Source organism: Bos indicus x Bos taurus, chromosome 23 (assembly GCF_003369695.1).
Source record: "Bos indicus x Bos taurus breed Angus x Brahman F1 hybrid chromosome 23, Bos_hybrid_MaternalHap_v2.0, whole genome shotgun sequence".
Lineage (NCBI taxonomy): Eukaryota > Metazoa > Chordata > Mammalia > Artiodactyla > Bovidae > Bos > Bos indicus x Bos taurus.
In genome coordinates this window covers 26176641-26194991 of record NC_040098.1, presented here as the reverse complement: position 1 = coordinate 26194991, position 18351 = coordinate 26176641, and the positions used below count along the sequence as shown (strand labels likewise).

Below are 18351 nucleotides of genomic sequence, written 5' to 3'. Positions count from 1 at the left end.
ATTCTAAACAGCCTTGTTTTTCTTTCCCTTCAGGCTTTCCTAAAATAGATAGGTTATTGTGGGAAAAACCAGATTTGGAAAAACACTTGAAAGACCTGGCAAGTAATTATTGCATTTTATTTAAAAATGATTTTGTTTACAAAAATATTTTGAAAAAGACGTTTAGTACTCTTCTGCTTTTGCCTATTGAACAGAGGTGTAGAGAGGCTAAAATGTTGGTGAGGTTAATACTTACAAGAAAGACCTGACTGTTGCCTCAGACACTTCTTACTCACAGTTCCCTGACAGCTGAAATTCCTTGCTCAGAAAGAAACCTCTCTCGAGGGGAAGCATTGCCTCAGTTACTTGCCCATCCATTCACCTGGCACTGCCCTAGAGAATGCCTGCAGTGGGCACTCAGAGAGAAGGATGCAGCCCAGACAGCTTCTGCCTGAGCTGCATACACAGGGGACGGGGAGGGAAGGCCTTTCAGTAGAGACAAAGCTTTGACGTTGGTCCAGAGCCAGGCTAGACTCTTCTTAACTGACCTGCAGACCTTGTTAACCTGGCCTTGCAGCCGCTGTTAACAAGCTGGTGGTGGGTTGTTCAGTCGTCATTTGGGTTGTCCAACTCTCCGCGACCCCATGAACTGTAGCCTGGCAGGCTCCTCTGTCCATGGGATTTCCATGAATCCTGGAGTGGGTTGTCATTTCCTTCTCCAATTCCTGACCCAGGGATTGAACCCTCATCTCCTGCATTGCAGGCAGATTCTTTACTGCTGACCCACCAGGGAAGCCCGGTATAACAAGGTACCAGTCTACAAATGCTCAGCTAAAGCAGACTCAGTTTGCAAAGCAGGAGTCAGTAGGTAAGCTGGAAATCTCAGAGGATGCTCTCCTGGGGCTTCTGTATACAGCAAGACAGACCTAGTCACGAGCCTTCAAGTATTTGGGCAAGAAGAGCAGGCACTTGTCTGGAATCACAGCAAAGACATATACAGTACCTGCCTGTGCCTGGTACTGGTCCTGCTCACTCAGTGTTCGTCACATGGTTACTGACTCCATCCTGCAGAGGCAAAGTCCTGGTTGGACCTGGGATTCGAGTCTGAGATTCAGGCCATTGTGCATCACCTTCTCAGAACACTATCTCAGCTTGGGTTTTCTCTCCCAGCCACCTGCAGCCCCATAAAATACAAAATGAGTGTTCTTTGTGGGACGTGTGGAAGCAGCCTACCGGAAACCACCGCTCAGGACACTGAACAGTGAGAGAAACAAACTGCAGCGTAAGAGAATAGGGCCCGAGGCTGGGGGAGAATGCCAGACATGCCTGTGTCAGGCTGCTCTGAGGACAAGCTGTTTGTTTCTGCTTTGTTCTGAAGCCTCCTCTAGTGCACAGAGCCTGTCCTTATGACGTAACCAAGAATATTGCAGTCAGCTGTAACCCAGGGGTGTTCCTGGTCCTAAGTGGAAAAAAGCACATTTGGAGGTCACGGGTATGAAATTATCTTAATGGGCATCCTTCTGCTCTGGACAGGAGAGATGTGAAATTCAAACCCACATGCTTTGACTTGACCCTGTTCCATAATAGCACTGCTAAGATTGATCAGCTAAACCCTAGAGAAAAGGTACTTTTCATTTGGGAGTATTCATGGTTCATTTTATTTTTTAAATTTTTTTAGACTTTTTGTTTTGGGCTATAGGTCTGCAATTCATGGGGTCGCAAAGAGTCGGACACGACTGAGCAACTGATCTGATCTGATAGTTGATTGACAATGTTGTGATAGTTTCAGGTGAACAGTGAAGGGGCTCAGCCATCCATATACATGCATCCATTCTTCCCCAAACTCCCCTTCCATCTGGGCTGCCACATAACTTTGAGCAGAGTTCCATGTGCTATACAGGAGGTCTTTGTGGTCATCCATTTTAAATATAGCAGTGTGTACATGTCCATCCCAAACTCCCTGACTATCTCTTTTCCCCCTCATCCTTGCCTCCTCCGGCAACCATAAGTTCATTCTTTAAGTCTGTGAGTCTCTTTCTGCATTCTAAGTTGATTTGTATCATTTCATTTTAGATTCCACATGTAAGGGATGTCATACGATATTTCTCCTTCTGTCTGACTGACTTTACTCAGTATGACAGTCTCTAGGTCTTCAATTCAGTTCAGTTCAGTCACTCAGCCGTGTCCGACTCTTTGCGACCCCATGAATCGCAGCATGCCAGGCCTCCCTGTCCATCACCAACTCCCGGAGTTCACTCAGACTTACATTCATTGAGTCGGTGATGCCATCCAGCCATCTCATCCTCTGTCGTCCCCTTCTCCTCATGCCCCCAATCCCTCCCAGCATCAGAGTCTTTTCCAATGAGTCTTTTCAACTCTTCGCATGAGGTGGCCAAAGTACTGGAGTTTCAGCTTTAGCATCATTCCTTCCAAAGAAATCCCAGGGCTGATCTTCACAATGGACTGGTTGGATCTCCTCGCAGTCCAAGGGACTCTGAAGAGTCTTCTCCAACACCACCGTTCAAAAGCATCAATTCTTTGGCACTCAGCCTTCTTCACAGTCCAACTCTCACATCCATACATGACCACAGGAAAAACCATAGCCTTGACTAGATGGACCTTTGTTGGCAAAGCAATGTCTCTGCTTTTGAATATGCTATCTAGGTTGGTCATAACTTTCCTTCCAAGGAGTAAACATCTTTTAATTTCATGGCTGCAGTCACCATCTGCAGTGATTTTGGAGCCCAAAAAAATAAAGTCTGACACTGTTTCCACTGTTTCCCCATCTATTTCCCATGAAGTGACGAGACCAGATGCCATGATCTTCATTTTCTGAATGTTGAGCTTTAAGCCAACTTTTTCACTCTCCTCTTTCACTTTCATCAAGAGGCTTTTTAGTTCCTCTTCACTTTGTGCCATGAGGGTGGTGTCATCTGCATATCTGAGGTTACTGATGTTTCTCCCGGCAATCTTGATTCCAGCTTGTGCTTCTTCCAGCCCAGTGTTTCTCATGATGTACTCTGCATATAAGTTAAATAAGCAGGGTGACAATACACAGCCTTGACATACTCCTTTTCCTATTTGGAACCAGTCTGTTGTTCCAGACTGTTCTAACTGTCCAGTTCTAACTGTTGCTTCCTGACCTGCATAGGTTTCTCTAGGTCTTATGGTTCATTTTAAACCAAACATCTGCTGAAGGTAAAGATCCAGTGAAAGGTCTGATTTTCCATAAAATTCTTCATGGTTAGAGTGTCTCCGTTGTGTTCTTATTAAGGACTCAGAACAGACAAAGAAGGTCAGAGGAGCTTGGAAGTTCTGTTGGAGATTACATTTGAACCCAGAGTCAGATTTTCTCAGGTGCTGGTCCCACCAGTGCCATGTAGAAGCTGTGTGACTCTGGACCACACACGTCGCTACTCACGTTTCCTTAGTAAAAACATGAACTTGATCCAGGTCTAAAAAAGTACACACCCACAGGGACAGTCAAATCTGTGAAAACGTCAGCCTCACACACTGTTGGTGGGGTTGCTCATTTTAGCAAAGTCCCTCGGGTCCTAAGATGGTTGAATTTTACCATGGTTAGTGTCTGTTCTCGTGTCTGTTCTCGTTACCTTTCATTCCATTTCTGCTTAGATGGATATAACCACACAGCTCATCAAACTCTCATCACTAAAACCATTAGCCCCTTTTCAAAAGGGATCATCGTGTTGCTCTGAGATCTTGGGATGTCGGGTGAGTGACTGATAAGGGCCACACAGGAGGACGTTTGTCTTCTTAGTGTTTCAGGTGACTTTGTTTTCTTGAGATGCTGCAGTAGCGTTTCAGTAAGTGCCATGGAAGTGGTTATCGTACTACAGGGTATGTGCCCTATTTGTGGTTAAATTGTGGTATTAGATGAGAAAAGTCATCTCTTACCCAGAAAATCAACTTGAAATGCTTCTCTCCATGAACTGCATCATCCAGACCCAGCAGTGATGTTCTCCTCAGTTTTCTTCTTTGAAAAGATGCATGAAACCCCCTTTGCTTATTGAATTTGTCTCATAAGGAGAGAAGAAAGCTTCTAGCTGGGCTTTAATTATAGCTCTGCACATGCTCCTGGCCTAACTAAGTTTGCTTTACTCCAAAGAAGGGGAGCAATGCTTTGCTGTGGTGCTGTTTATGTCTTGGTTACTTGGGAAAAGCCAGATGTAGGGTACCTGGTGCTGCCTCGGTCGCTGGAGGGATCAAGGACTGGGGAGGGTGGTGGCCAGCTGCTCGCCAATGCCTGCTTTTCCACTGGAGCACGGTCCTGCCCTCTCGAGGTGATGCTCAGAAGTCAAGGTTGAACCCTGCTGCCCTCACTTCCGGTACCTCGCCGCTGGCCCCGCCCCCTGGGTCCTCCCCCAGGCTGCAGGGTGCTGAACGTTCAGGGATGGACCAGAGCTGCTCTTGGGAGGAAGCCAGGCCTGTCGAGAGCTTTGTCTCCTCTGAAGCACTCCTCACAGGCTGGAGGGGAGGCCAGGCCTTGGCTCTGAGAGCTTCTGGGCTGTTACTCAGACACACTGTTTTCTTCTGATGGGAACAGAGAGACCAGGGTCCTGATACCGGCCACCTTTACAAAAGGTGCAGAGAGGCTTAGATAAATCAACTTGAACTCCAATGCTCAATCCTCATGTGTTAAATTATCCTGCCCCCTGCTCCCCACCTCCTTTTTTTATCCTATCCCTTTTGAAGCCAAGGATATTCAAGAATTAAAACTTAACATGTCCCCAGTAGGACATTTGATGAGGACTGGTTTTCATCTTGTGAACAGAAGACTTTTTTCCTGCAAATAAAACAGCAGGTCTAGATTTAAGGGACAAGAAGCAGCACCTTGAACTCTGTGGTTAGTTGAGCAGATATTTGTTCAGCATCTCTTGTGTATTAGTCCTCCCTCTGTTGGATTTTGTGGATGAGGGAGCTGCAGCCAGTGCCGCCAAGAACTTAGACAGCAGAGCTTAAGACAGAGCCAGTGACACAGGGCTTAAAGATCACGTGAGCAGATAGGTGTAAGTCATGGTAGGGTTGGCCCAGAGGCAGGAGACCAGGCTTGACCTGGAGTGCTCAAGAGAGCAGTCATGAAGAAATAGAATTTTAGCTGACCTTTGAAGGATAGAGAAAATTTTGAGAGCATTGCAGTTGAAAAGGATAAAGTAATGGTTGTTTCCAGCAGTTACTGTGCTTACCTTTTCTACCAGGCTGGGTGAGATAAGCCTTCCATACTTCATCTCATTAACTTCCCATGGCAACCTGAACAGGAGACAGTCTTTATCCTATTTGAGGAGTGAGGAAACTAAGATCTAAAGAGCTGCTGTCTGTTTTTGTAAATAAAGTTTTATTGGTTTCCTGTTTTATGGTATTTAAGTGCACTCCTCCCCCTCCCCCCCCCCACCCCCGCCATTGGTGATATGATATGAAAGAACTACAAGTTTCTTTTTTTTTTTTAAGTCTACCTTTATTTTGGGGGCTTCCCAGGTGCTGCAGTGAAAGAATCTGCCAATTCAGGAGACTCAAGTTTGATCCATGGGTCAGGAAGATCCCCTGGAGGAGGAAATGGCAACCCACTCCAGTATTCTTGCCTGGAAAATTCCCTGGACAGAGGAGCCTAGCAAGCTACAGACCTTGGGGTTGCAGAGAGTCGGACACTACTGAGCACAAGCACTAACTAACCTTTAATATTGTTGTTTTTTTAAATTTCTTTGGCTGGGAGAGCTCTTCATTGTGGCTTGGGGGCTTAGTTGCCCCACAGCATGCGGGATCTTAATTCCTGGACCAGGGATTGAACCACGTCCCCAGCTTTGGAAGGAGGAGTCTTAACCACTAGACCACCAGGGAAGTCCTTCAAGTTTCTATTTTTAAGAGAAGGCCTCTGTGAACAAAGACTTTACATTCTCTTCTGGTGTATTTGAAAACATTTGCCCCTTCTTACTGTCAAGGGGAAAAAGTACGCATACTTAGAGCAGATGCCCAGAAGTGGTGTTGAGTTTGCTTTGAACTTTCTACGCTGTCTCTACTCGCTGCACCTGTGATCAGAAACATCAATTCAGGAAACAGCCCACTGGGCTCAAGGTGCAGAGTGGGGAGGGGAGCGGTGTGCACTTTATAGAACAAGAAACAGATTTTTCCCTTGGAGAGTGTATCCCACCTGGGAGAGGATCACACCTGTAATCTGGGCTTCTTTGTCTCCATCCTTTAATCCAGTAGAGTTCCAAAAAGTTCTTTTTCCGTACCCTCCAGCTGCAGTAGATAATTTATCAGTTTCCTCATAGGATAGAAGGAAGGGCAGCAAAGAACACTGAGTTGAGATGACACCTCTCTCCCCTCAGGTTTCCACCCTAGCACAAGTGCTACACACACACACTTTCTCTCTCTCTGTCTCTGCTTTAGACTCAGGCTTTATTTCTTGATTGCTGGGACTTCTAATAGGTCTGTATGCAGTATGCTTAACGGGCATGACTTTAGAAAGGGAAAGACCAGAAAGATAATACACCTTCCAATAAATTCTCTGTGGGTCTGGTTTTTTGAAGATAGTATAGTTTACATGTGACCTGTTTTCAAAAAATATTAATGTAGTACTGTAAAAAATTAAAACAGAACCTTTGGAAATAATTTAATCCAGCCTCCTCCTCTTAGAGTAAAACATGATCAAGGGCTAGGGGAATTTAGGTGACTTGCTAAATTCTGCTCCCTACTCCTGGATTATTTTCGTTAGAAAATGATGTGCTCTGAATCATTGTGCTTGTCTTTGGCCACATAACTCGTGCTTTTTTCAGGTGCACAAGATGACAGTGCAAAGCAAAAATAACAAGGGAAGTTAGTAGAAGGAAAGTCAGATTGAAGCAGGGTGTTGAGTGTGAGCACAGTGGCTACACCCACTGCTGGCTTCTATCTCTGAGGTCAGACTGGATGGAAGTTGACCTGTTTGTCTTCAGACCCTTGTGATCAGCTGACGTTCCCTGCATGCAGCCCCCGGCCCTAGTCATGCTCTGTGGGAGAACCTTGAGGTTCTGTTGTGTGTCAGTTACATCTTTCTCACAACACTGGTAGGTGAACTGTTTCTTGCTGGAATCAGATAGCATGAAACCAGTGGCTCCCACTCCTAGTTGCACATCCCACTTGCCTGAGTGTGTTGTGAAAGGCCCCACAGTGGCCTGGAGGAGGCCAGCCATTCGTCATTTTTAAAAGTTCCCCCGGTAAGCCTGTCATACAGCTGGGATGGGAACCACTGTTTAAAGCCAGTGGTTCTGAAACATCAGTTGCCTCGAAAATCACCTAAACAGCCTGTTCTTACACCACGGAATTTCACACCCAGCAATGTCTGATTTGGTGGGTCTAGGGTTGGGCCCCAGATTCTGTATTTCTAGCAAATTCCTGGGTGCTCCTGGGAGAGGCTGCTGTTGGGTGGGAACCACACGTTAAAAAGCACAGTGTTAGATTCTCTGGGGTTTTGGTTCTGACAGTCCAGCTGGGGCCCTGGCATTTGCATCTTGAGTTGCCTTGTGATGCTCATGCATCTGGACTGGAGAACATGCCAAGAACCACACACTGAGGCCTGGGGGCCGGTTCCTCATTTGGGATCCACGATGAGCTCAGGCATGAAGTAGACCACCTCTGATTTCTCCTCCCCTGCCCCGTTGACCACCAGAGGGAGGGCCACCAGGAACACTTGAGGACGCCAAAGCTTCAGAAGGAGGTGGTGAGCTGCAGTCTACATGGAGAAAGAGGCCCATCTCGTGGGTGTCTGGCTGGCTGGGATGCAGTGGGTAGACAGTGGACATGCACAGGGGCTCAGATCACACCTTCCGTCTGGAACAGGTCCTTAGGTCCCCCCCAGCAGGTGTTGACCTGGTATGGCAGCTGAGGCCCCCAGGGGGAGCTGGCGACCCTGCACTCTGCCCCTCACATCAGGGTCCTCTCTGTGGCACTGCAGTGCCCACCCTGCCACAGATGAATTCTGCATTGTGGGCACAGCTCAGTTCTCAGAGGTCTGAGCCATGGATCTGCAGGTGATGCAGAAAACAGTGAAGAGGCTGAGGCTGGACTCAGTTGCCCCAAGCTGGCAGCAGTGGTTCTCTAAGTGAGGGCTCTAGACCAGCCTCAGGTTCACCTGGGAACCTACGAGAAATAGGAATTCTTGGGCCCCACCCCAGACCTGCTGGATGCCCATCCATCTGCCTTTCAACATGTCCTTAACTTCATTCTGGGCCTATGCATTCAGGTTTGAGAAAGCCAGTGGTTTCCCCCGAGGCCGTGGCAGGGCAGGACCCTGATCGGATCAGAGCAGGAGCCCACACATGTTTGGATCCCTTGGGCCTCAGGATTGGGGAGGTGCTTGTGACAGAGGGTTCTGAAGAAAGGCAGCGTGGCCAAGCAGGGCCTGTAGAGGCGGCTGCAGTGGCTCTGGGCCCACCCTTCAGGAAACTGAGTCCCTAGGCTTTTGAACTCCCCCAATTCACCCTCCCCTGTCATCACGGTTTTCTTGCCCAGAGCACCCTTGACCCCGCACAGCCCACAGTCTACACGGATTCTCAAACTATGAAGTCTAATTGAATAGGGCATTTCCTGATTCTGATTTTGTTGGTGACTGGCTTTTTCTCTCTTTTCCTTTTTCCCCAGTTAGTGACGGGAGTATGGGAAGGCCAGTACAACTTCTTCTGTCAGGGCACACGCAGTGGAGGAGAAGCGGACATGAAGGTACTGGCTCTTTGTTTTCTTAATAAAGAAATTGTACCAGAGACAAGATGGCCATCCAGGTAATCCCTGTGGACATTGTTTAAAAAGAATTTTAAAAGCAGTGTGTGCCCATGGTAAGGGAAATTAAGCAGCCTGGAACGTATAGGAGGGGAACTAAAATCTCCCTGTCTGCAAAAGTGAGTCCTGTTAACATCTTCCAGGGAAGACAGCGTGCATGCGCTTACCAGTATTTGCTCTCTGTTTACATAAACAGGTTCATCAGGTGATGTCTTTAATCATCACCTCTGGGTGTGATCTATAGAGTCCAGCTTCCATACTGGAGTATTTTTCAGGGTTTTGTTTTAAATAAAAGGCTGCAGTCTACCCTCAGCCTGGCAGTCATTTCCTCAGAGCCCCCATGAAGAGCCCCCTGTACGGCATTTCACCAGGCACAGCACAGCACTGGACATCCAGGTTTCTTTCTCGCTCTGCCGTGTGTCCTGTCACCTGCTCCACGCCAGCCCCTGAAATCGGAAGTGCCTTTCTCGTGGTATTCCTCCTCCGATGGCTCCAGAGGGAACAGGCAGCCTACAGGGATTTGTTAAAGAGTTGTGAAGGGCGTGAAGCCCTTGTAGAGCTTGCCCTGCCTTCACAACCCCCCACCCACCCCCCAGGTGTTCTGGTCAAAGGCCCTGCAGAGAGACTAGCTTCAGCGGGGCTAGTGGGGCGGTGAGGTCCCAGGGTGGGCGCACAACCCTGCAGGAGACGCTGACAGCCCCTTCGTCCTAGATCATCCGCGTCCTATGGTGGTACTACTTCTCCAAGCTCATCGAGTTCATGGACACCTTCTTCTTCATCCTCCGCAAGAACAACCACCAGATCACGGTCCTGCATGTGTATCACCACGCCAGCATGCTCAACATCTGGTGGTTCGTGATGAACTGGGTCCCCTGCGGCCACTGTGAGTCTGAACGTCTTTGGGGACAGGTGTGAGCAGAGAGGCTGAGTTGAAACTAAGGCTCTGAGGGGAAAGGTGCCGTTTCTGCAGGTTTCTGGGTCAGGCCTTTGACCGTGGTGTCCAGATTCCCTTTAATGACGGTCTGCGTGGCCTGTGCACTCAGCAAGCCGACAGATCCTTTCTCTGGTTTGGGGCACACCCTGTGCTAATGCGGCAGGATGAGGGAAAGACCAGATTCCAGTCTGGGGCACTTGAACAAATCTGGGCAGAATTCTCTGTTCCAGGTTGTTTATCCTTGTTTCTATACACATTTGGAAGGTGTTTGACTGGCAGGGACAGACCAGGAAGATGGAAACGTGCCAAGGAGTGGGCTTCAGGGAACAAGCTTTCGCTGCAGTACCTCAAGGCGTCTGCACATCCTCTGACATAGTGACCCTCACATTCCTGGAGCATGTTTAGCTGGGCAGCTTCTGGGACAAGCACCAACATTTGAAGTAAATTCTCTAAGAAGGATATGGAAAGCTTGTGGTCTGGAAGTGTCCCGTAGTTCCCTACGATGAGGTTGTCCCGGTCGGGTTCAGCCCAGGAGGGCTAATATGTCCCGGTCAGAGTTCCTGATATCCATCACAAACTTGATCCTCTCAGTCTGCTCACGTGTTTTCCCCCAGGATAGCACCGCCCTTGATTAACTTGGCCCACCAGGATGCACACAGTTAGAGGAATCTAGAACCAGCAAGAGCTTTCCAAGTACAGCTCCTTCCACTTTGGGAGAACCCTGAGACAGTAGAAGGATTGGTAGAGCTCGCGCTCCCTGGCTGTAGGTTATCTGACTTAACTTTCTAATAGAAACGGCACCTGCCCACATTTTAAAGTGTGTTAGTCACCCAGTTTTATCCAACTCTTTGTAACCCCAAGGACTGTAGCCTGCCAGGTTCCTCTGTCCATGGAGTTTCCCAGGCAAGAATATTGGAGCAGGTAGCCATTCCCTTTCCCAGGGCGATCTTCCTGGCCCAGGGATTGAACCCGGGTCTCCTGCATTGCAGACAGATTCTTTTACCGTCCGAGCTACCTGGAAAGCCCCAATGGAAGAAGGCTTTAAATGTCAGATCCCGCAGAATGACAAATGAGAAACAACCAGAGAATGGATATGACTCGTCCAAGGTCACACCCCCAGTTACTGTCATAGCCCAGCCTGACCACAGAGGGAGGGGAAAGCTGGTTGCTTTGCTTGGTTGCTGGCTATGGGGGCAGAGGACCGAGAGTCTGAGAAAAGACCGGGTGATTCTACTGGAAATGACAAATTGTGACGTAAATAATGGATCTCTCATCTCTAAGGAACTGGGCTCTAGACTCTGTCTTACTGATCAGGATATATGGCCTCTGCACCACAGCCCTCCTCCCCAGACCTCAGCAAATGTGTAGAGACGGCCAGCTTTGAGCTTCCCACTCTTTGCGGCTGTCTTTCCCCAAGGCTTCAATGCAGTATCGGGGCACTTGGGCAGCATCCTCTGGGAGTGGGTGGCGGCCAAGCAGCAAAGCCTTTAGATTCCAGAGCGAGGTGGGTGGTTCCTGACTCCTGGTTGGATGCCCACCTGATAGCTGACCCTGGGCTTGAAGCCTCTTGACGGCTGCCTGCCCGTGTGGAAATTGATTTCTGGTCACACGCCCGTGCAGTGCCAGCTTGCTGCTGCAGTGTTTGCTGTTCAAAACCTTTTTTTTTTTTTTTTTTCATTTTTGAATTTAAAAAGAATCTTGGGTTTTGTTACCTGTCACATACAGGACACTGGTGCATCCTCCTCACCAATTCCCTCTGTTCCTACAGCTTACTTTGGCGCCACACTTAACAGCTTCATCCACGTCCTCATGTACTCGTACTACGGCCTGTCGTCCATCCCGTCCATGCGGCCGTACCTCTGGTGGAAGAAGTACATCACGCAGGGCCAGCTGGTGAGTCAGGCAGCCTCTTTCTGCCAGGACTTGCCGCCTGGGGGGCACTGAGCTCTTCCTGGGCTGCCCTTGCTGCCCTCCTGGCTTCGGTGTTGTTGACTAGCTCCTGAGAGGTGCCTTTCCCATCCTTCCTCTCTCTCGATCCAGTTAAACACCTTGAAGTGAGCAGAGCGGAGAATTCCATCCATTCAGTCAATGGAGACACCACGCCAGTGGGCAGGCAGCTAGTTGAATCGGGGAACAAAGACTAAACAGAATCCTTGGACTCTTAAGTTCAGCCCTTTCTTCTTAGTTTGTGCACAGACCATCCATGTGTGTCCGTGTTTTCTAATTATAATCCAAATCCAAGGTGCGTCTGTGTGCCTATGTTTCCAGGAGTGCCAGGATTTGCTGGGAGGAGCGCGAGTCCAGGCTGTGCTAAGTCGCTTCAGTCATGTCCGACCCTTTGCGCCCCTATGGACTGTAGCCCGCCAGACGAGCCCAGCTTGCCAGTAGGTTACTAGGCAGCAAGGATGCAGGTGCCAGGCGACCGCTCAGCCCGTGTGGTGGCGGGGATGGCACTGCAGTGCCCCAGGTGACAGCCCCTTCCTGGGCCCACGTCCCAGCAGCTGTTTGCACTTGATGGTTATTTCCCACCGTCCTTGTTAAAGCTTTCCTTGGTTGTCAGTATACTGTATAGCCTTTTCTTCCCCCCTTGTGATTTCTTTCATAAACTGATTACTAATACTATCACTACTGTTCGAATGCTGACATTCCTTGAGCTTACCACGTGCTCATGTCAAGCGAGCAGTTTTACAGGGATTGTTCCAGTAGCCTGATTTTATGTTGTTATCCCTACTTTATAGAGGAGGATGCGGAGGCGATAGCCTAGGGCTAGCTGACTCGTTGACATTAGATACTAAATTCTTAGCCCTGGTCTTGCCTTCTTAACACATTCTTTTCTAAGGAAACCAAGCTGATTCAGATCCCTCTGTGTCAGTTGTGATTCTTCAATGTTGCAAAATAACCATCTGGGGAAAAAAAATTTGAGAAGACCTTCTGAGCTGCTTCTGTGTTTGGTGTTTCATTAGCACCTCTTTGCCGGCTGCCGGACGATCCTTGTTGTGTCCCCTCACCCACTTGTGAGGAAGACTCACTGTTCATCCGCCTCCTCATTACACATGAGAAGTGATGCCAGGCTTGACTTGCTGCACGTAGTGTGGTTCTGCTGAAGCCACATGTAGAGCAGGCTGGAGAGCTGGTCTCCTGTTGGCCTCTGCCCTTTGAGGTGGACGATTGCACCTAGTTTCCCTGTATTTATTCTATGCGCCACTTACAGTTACTTCTCAGTCTAGAAAACTTACCTTAAAAAAAGGAAACAACAACAGCAACAACAAAAAAAAACAGTTCCCTACATAGAAACACTGAGAGGTGGCCCGAAATCCCGTGGGCGGAGCCTCGTCCTCCACTCACTCCTTAAAGGTCCCCGTCCAGCAGCTGTCCCTTATCTTAACCCCTTCTCGCCGTTTCCCTGCTTCTCAAGATGTACCTGCCAGAAATAATCTATGGAATTAGCACTATATCCTAGGAAGAAAGTAAGTCTGTCTCCCAACCCCAGCCTTCACCAAATCAGAAGGTCCATGGATAAGGAGGGGAAAGGGTCCCATGGGATTGCACATCCTGCAGTGAGGTTCCTGGTCCCTCTAAACATACACTCCATGCCCATCCTTCCTTTATGAAGAATTAGCAAAAAGTACGGTTGCATCTCCTGTACTGTATTTCTGAAGTGTGTGTGTGTGTTGGGTTTTTTAAAATGTTTTCACTTTTTTCCTTCCTTCCAGCTTCATTGAGAGCTAATTCACATATAATACTGTATTAGTTTACAGTGTACAACATAAGGATTTTGATGTGTGTATGTTGTAAATCTACTCCCAGAACTTCCAAATATACAATGAAAGCGTTGCTGGCTATTCCCCGAGCTTTAGAGAAGGTGACTGCAGCAGTTGGAAAGGGAGGAGTGTACACATAAGACAAACACAGATGCATAAGAGGTTTGGGATATGTTTAGCATATGCTTCATGATTTTGAAATGACCTCTGTACCTACAGAAAGGTTAGTAAGTGTTCATTCCCAGACTCGGGGGTGCAGGGTACAGCGCCCATTTGGCAGACGCCTTGACCTTGGGCCATGGCCGCATATTCAGCTATGTCTCCTCCCCACCCAGCTTCAGTTTGTGCTGACCATCATCCAGACCAGCTGTGGGGTCATCTGGCCGTGTACCTTCCCTCTCGGTTGGTTGTATTTCCAGATTGGATACATGATTTCTCTGATCACCCTCTTCACAAACTTCTACATTCAGGTAAATCTCACTCTTGTGTGGTGATTGGGATTTGGGGTCTTTGCAGCCAAGGCCCTCATTCATTCCTTTATTGAGAAGCCCCTGCCTTGGCAGGAGCAGGGTGGAGGTGGGGTCACTGCCACTGTGGAAGGTGCTGAAGTCTGGCCAGACCTTGGAGTTCTGGGGCTTTGGCACAAGAGGTTCCAGGTCCCTGTGGGAAAGCAGAGCTGTCCCGTTCTGCTTCCCTGGGGCTGCTGCAGACATGGCATAGATGAGTCTCAATCTCAGTCTCTCAGCCCCACTGCCCTAAACTCCAGGGCTAAATTAAATATCTGAAGAATTTTCCATTACAGTCCCCAGCTACAGAAAGAAATCAGCCTTTTTCCCCAGTTTTCTTACACTTCCTCCCCACACTGCTCAGGCTTGGGGGCGCAGGTCGTTCCCAAGTGCATGATGTGGTGTAGGTTTCTGCCCACAGAAGGGTTTGTTCAGGGCTGATGCTTTGGGGGAGCCTGACCTGTGTGGTCACTGTTGACTCTCCTACTTCCCATTACCCCTGGGTCTCGTGTGTCCCTGCTCCGTGAGCTGGGCCTGGCTCCGAGCAGGCACAGGGGCTGGGCAGGAGCAAAATAAGAGTCCCTGAGCAGAGGCAGGAAAGGCAGATCACATGCAGCAGCACCAGCCCCCCTCCATGCCAGGGCGGGGGGTGCCCAGCACATTTGTCCTCCCTGCGCCCCTTCCAGACAGACACCTTTTCCCAGACACATCTGGGGTGGCAGCTCTGGGTTGCATCTTCCTCCTGCCTGGCTGGTAGCTCATGCTGCACTTCAGGGCAATGACAGATACAAGGGAGGTTATTAGAGAAAAGATGGGGCCCAACAGAGCTGAAGTCACACCTGTTTTGACTGCCATTCATGGCAGAGTGCTGTTGTAAGTAAAGGGCCAAGACAGTTGCTAAAGCCATGAGACAGTTTGAAGGCAGAGGATGTGAGTGACAGCGGGAGACAGCAGGGCAGAGCCGAGTGAAGTGTGAATTGTATTTTCAGTCTAATCGTCAAACAACATCCATACCTCTGCCCGTGACTCAGTGAACATACCCAGGCTGAGCCTCAGAAAATGAAAGAATGATTGAAACCAGTGGCAAAAAAAAAAAAAACCCAAAACATTTTCCAGGTCGCTTGGGCACAGACATTGCTTCTTAATACGGTAGCACCGGTCCCCAGAGGCTCTTGCCCTGGCATTAGGGATGTGGCCGGGCCCCACCCCCACCCCCGCCGTGGCTCCCATCTGCCCTTATGTGTTGCAGACCTACAACAAGAAGGGGGTCTCCCGGAGGAGAGAGCACCAAAAGGACCACCAGAACGGCTCCGTGGCCGCCGTGAACGGCCACATCAGCAGCTTTTCTTCCCTGGAGAACAATGTGAAGCCGAGGAAGCAGCGGAAGGACTGAGGTCCGAGGGTTGGCAGCCTCTGAACCACATCGTCTGATTGTAAGCACATCTGAGTTGTGCCCGATGCTCGTTAACAGCTGCTGTAACTAGTCAGCCTACAATAGTGTGACTCACGTAGGACCTCTTCCATCAATTCCAAACCCCTAGAAAATGTAGACAGATTATCCAAGTAGGCATAAGATTTTTTAACATTTCTGGGCTCTCACCAACCCCTGCGCTAGACTGTGGAGGGCGTGTTATTGTAGTACACGACACTGCTGTTGCCTTATTAGTTATAACATGATAGGTGCTGAATTGTGATTCACAATTTAATAACACTGTAATCCAAACTTTTTTTTTTAACTATAGATCATGCATGTGATTGTAAATTTGTATAATGTTGTTACAGTAGAGAAACACACATGCCTTAAAATTGAAAAAGCAGGGCCCAAAGCTTATTAGTTCAATTAGGGTATGTTTCAAGTTTTTATTCATTTCTTATAGCTCCGTTCAGAAAAATCAACAACCATGATTTATGAAACCTAACGTGTGACACAGAACTTCAGGTGACTTGTCCGTGTGAAATCGGCACCTTCAGTTTTTGTAATGTTGGCTTTAAATCAGGCAGGTTCAGATCTAGTGGAACAGTCAGTTTAACTTTTTAACAGATCTTATTTTTTTATTTTGAGTGCCACTATTAATAATGTAAAAAGGGAGGGAGGAGCTAAAGCAGTCTTGATGAAACTTAAATATATATTCTTTGTCTTCAAGATTTCAGGAAGTGTGTAGGATGAGTAGGCCGTTTTAAATGTCAGAAGTGTAAGTGTTTTTATACAGGAAACAAAACCCATTTTGCTTTCCACTTAGAGAAGATATATACTTTTCAAGAGACATAACTGAATAGTTAACCATTTGACAGAGGCCCATAGATGAGCAGTGCGGGGACCGGTTGCCAGGGTCCAAATTCGGATTGATTTCTCTACTGCTATCTATCTGTTTTGACACAAACTTCCTTTGAAAATGTGCCTAGCTTACCATAATGAATGGGGAAGGGTGGGGTGGGAAGGACTTTAGAAAAATTCAAGGTAAAATTAAACAGATAGCTGCAGCATGAGAAAACTGGAGAACTGAGTAGAGATGGTTTGGTTAATGTGAATCTAATAGCACCTGTAAGGTTTTTTTTTCCCTGCTCCGACTCTAAAGATTTGTTTAGAAACGCTTGTTTAAAAATAAGACTGCTTATCATAAAATCATGTCTCATACCCTAGAAGCAGGGGTCAAACAGATAGACTGTTTTGTGTGTGTGTCATTTTAAAGTGTTGGAATTTAGCCTCTGAATACCTTCTCCACAGGAGGAAAAATACATTCATTGAACCACTCGTGACACATCTGAGAAGGTCATTGACAATGTATAAATGAATGGTTTGATATTTATGTAAATATCAGTTTATCATGCTTTAATTTTGCACATTCATATTACAGGGAGCCAGTTGGGTTCTCTTAATTAGTCTTGTGGGTTTTCTGTTTGGAAGGAGTCACGGCATCTGTTTACATTTACCTTATCAAATCTAGAATGTGTATATTTGTAAATGTATGTCTTCCTAGGTACTAGTTTGAGAATGTCTTTACATATTTCAACACAGAAACTATAACATTCAATAGTGTGCTGTCAAAGTGTGCTTAAGCTCATCTGGATATACCCACAATGTTAAATAATGTCTAAAATTAATCATTAAAACGTTTTTGATTACCTGTGCTTGGTTTTACATTGTTAATATGCTGCTAATTCTGAAAGACTGGAGAAAAGTCTTCTTTTCTTCACCATCTAGGAAGTCACCAAAAAAAATGATGTAAATAATTCAGTTTGGAAGGTTATACTGTGGCTCAGCTCACATTAGGAGGGATCCCCACATTGTTAGGCATGGTGGTGGCTGCATCCCAGTTCCTTCCTCTAAGCCTTCCCTGGTTTCCATACTAAAGACCCCAGCTCTGAGCCCACTCCTTTTTCTTCCCTCCCCTCCCCTCCCCCTTCCTTTCCCCAAGCTGTTACAATTACTTTCCTAGATCTAGACCAGAAGTCTGCACATTTTTTCTGGAAAGAGCCAGCTACTACCTGTCTTAGGCTTTGCAGACCACACTGCTCAACCACTTTTTGTAGAGTTCAAAAGCAGCCTAATACACAGATAATTACACAGTTAATATGTAAATGGTGGGCCCTAGCTATGTTCCAGTAGAACTTTATTTGCAAAACAGAAGACCTGTGGCTGTAGTTCTGTGACCCCCAGTTTAGAGTAACAAGGGCCCACCTTGTCAGTTTCTTTGCCAAAGACCATTGCACGTCCCAGGTCCTGCCCCACGCCACACACCCCCCCCCACCCCCCACGCCTTCCCCAGTCTGACTTACTGAGTCCGTCCATACCCATAGAAGTGAGGAAATGAACAGCCTATCGTCCCTTCCTCCACTTCATACCACATAGTTACTAGTGCAGGCCTGACCCTGGCTTTGAGTGTGTTCTGATTTGTCAATATCACCTTCAAAATGTCATCAGAAACTGAATTTAGTATTGGGAATATCATTTGAAAAGTGCAGAGGACTGTTGGGCTTTGGTGATAATGATTACTTACATCCTTGTCCTTCCCCTCTGAGTCCAGAACAAATTGAAAAGACATCAAAACCAGACTGATGGAAATCAGCATAGTTTATCTGTCACTGAGGAGGCTGGCTGGTGACACAAAGACAGCAATAGGGCTCTCCAAATACCCTGTTGACATACCACGGTCAGCTCCAGCTCGCTGATGGTTGTGGCTGCCCTAGTCTGTTGGTGTGGTGATGAACTGATGATTAAGATGTTTTGAATATCAGCCCTGGAATTTACCCAGTTTTAGCTACAAGCTCCCTTTCTGTGTCAGGTTGTGTCCTGATGCCTACGATGCTCAATAGTATCTCCAACTTGGGCGACCAGAAAGTCGCCCTCTTCCCTTTAGAGAAGTGAGTGAGTCAGAGGGCAGAGTAGGTCAGATGGTTTCCA

At 47.6% G+C, this 18351-nt stretch overlaps 1 protein-coding gene across 1 annotated transcript in view; it reads left to right on the top strand.

The window, feature by feature from the left end:
- The window catches only part of ELOVL5 (ELOVL fatty acid elongase 5), a 72698-nt gene extending 55626 nt beyond the window's left edge, over window positions 1–17072 (top strand). Inside the window, exons 4-8 of the mRNA XM_027523943.1 lie at window positions 8614–8691; window positions 9460–9631; window positions 11451–11575; window positions 13779–13913; window positions 15199–17072. Of these exons, the coding sequence (XP_027379744.1) occupies window positions 8614–8691; window positions 9460–9631; window positions 11451–11575; window positions 13779–13913; window positions 15199–15342 (654 nt within the window). The 3' untranslated portion in view covers window positions 15343–17072. The remainder of the gene's footprint in view (window positions 1–8613; window positions 8692–9459; window positions 9632–11450; window positions 11576–13778; window positions 13914–15198) is intronic.
- Window positions 17073–18351: the final 1279 nt, after the last annotated feature.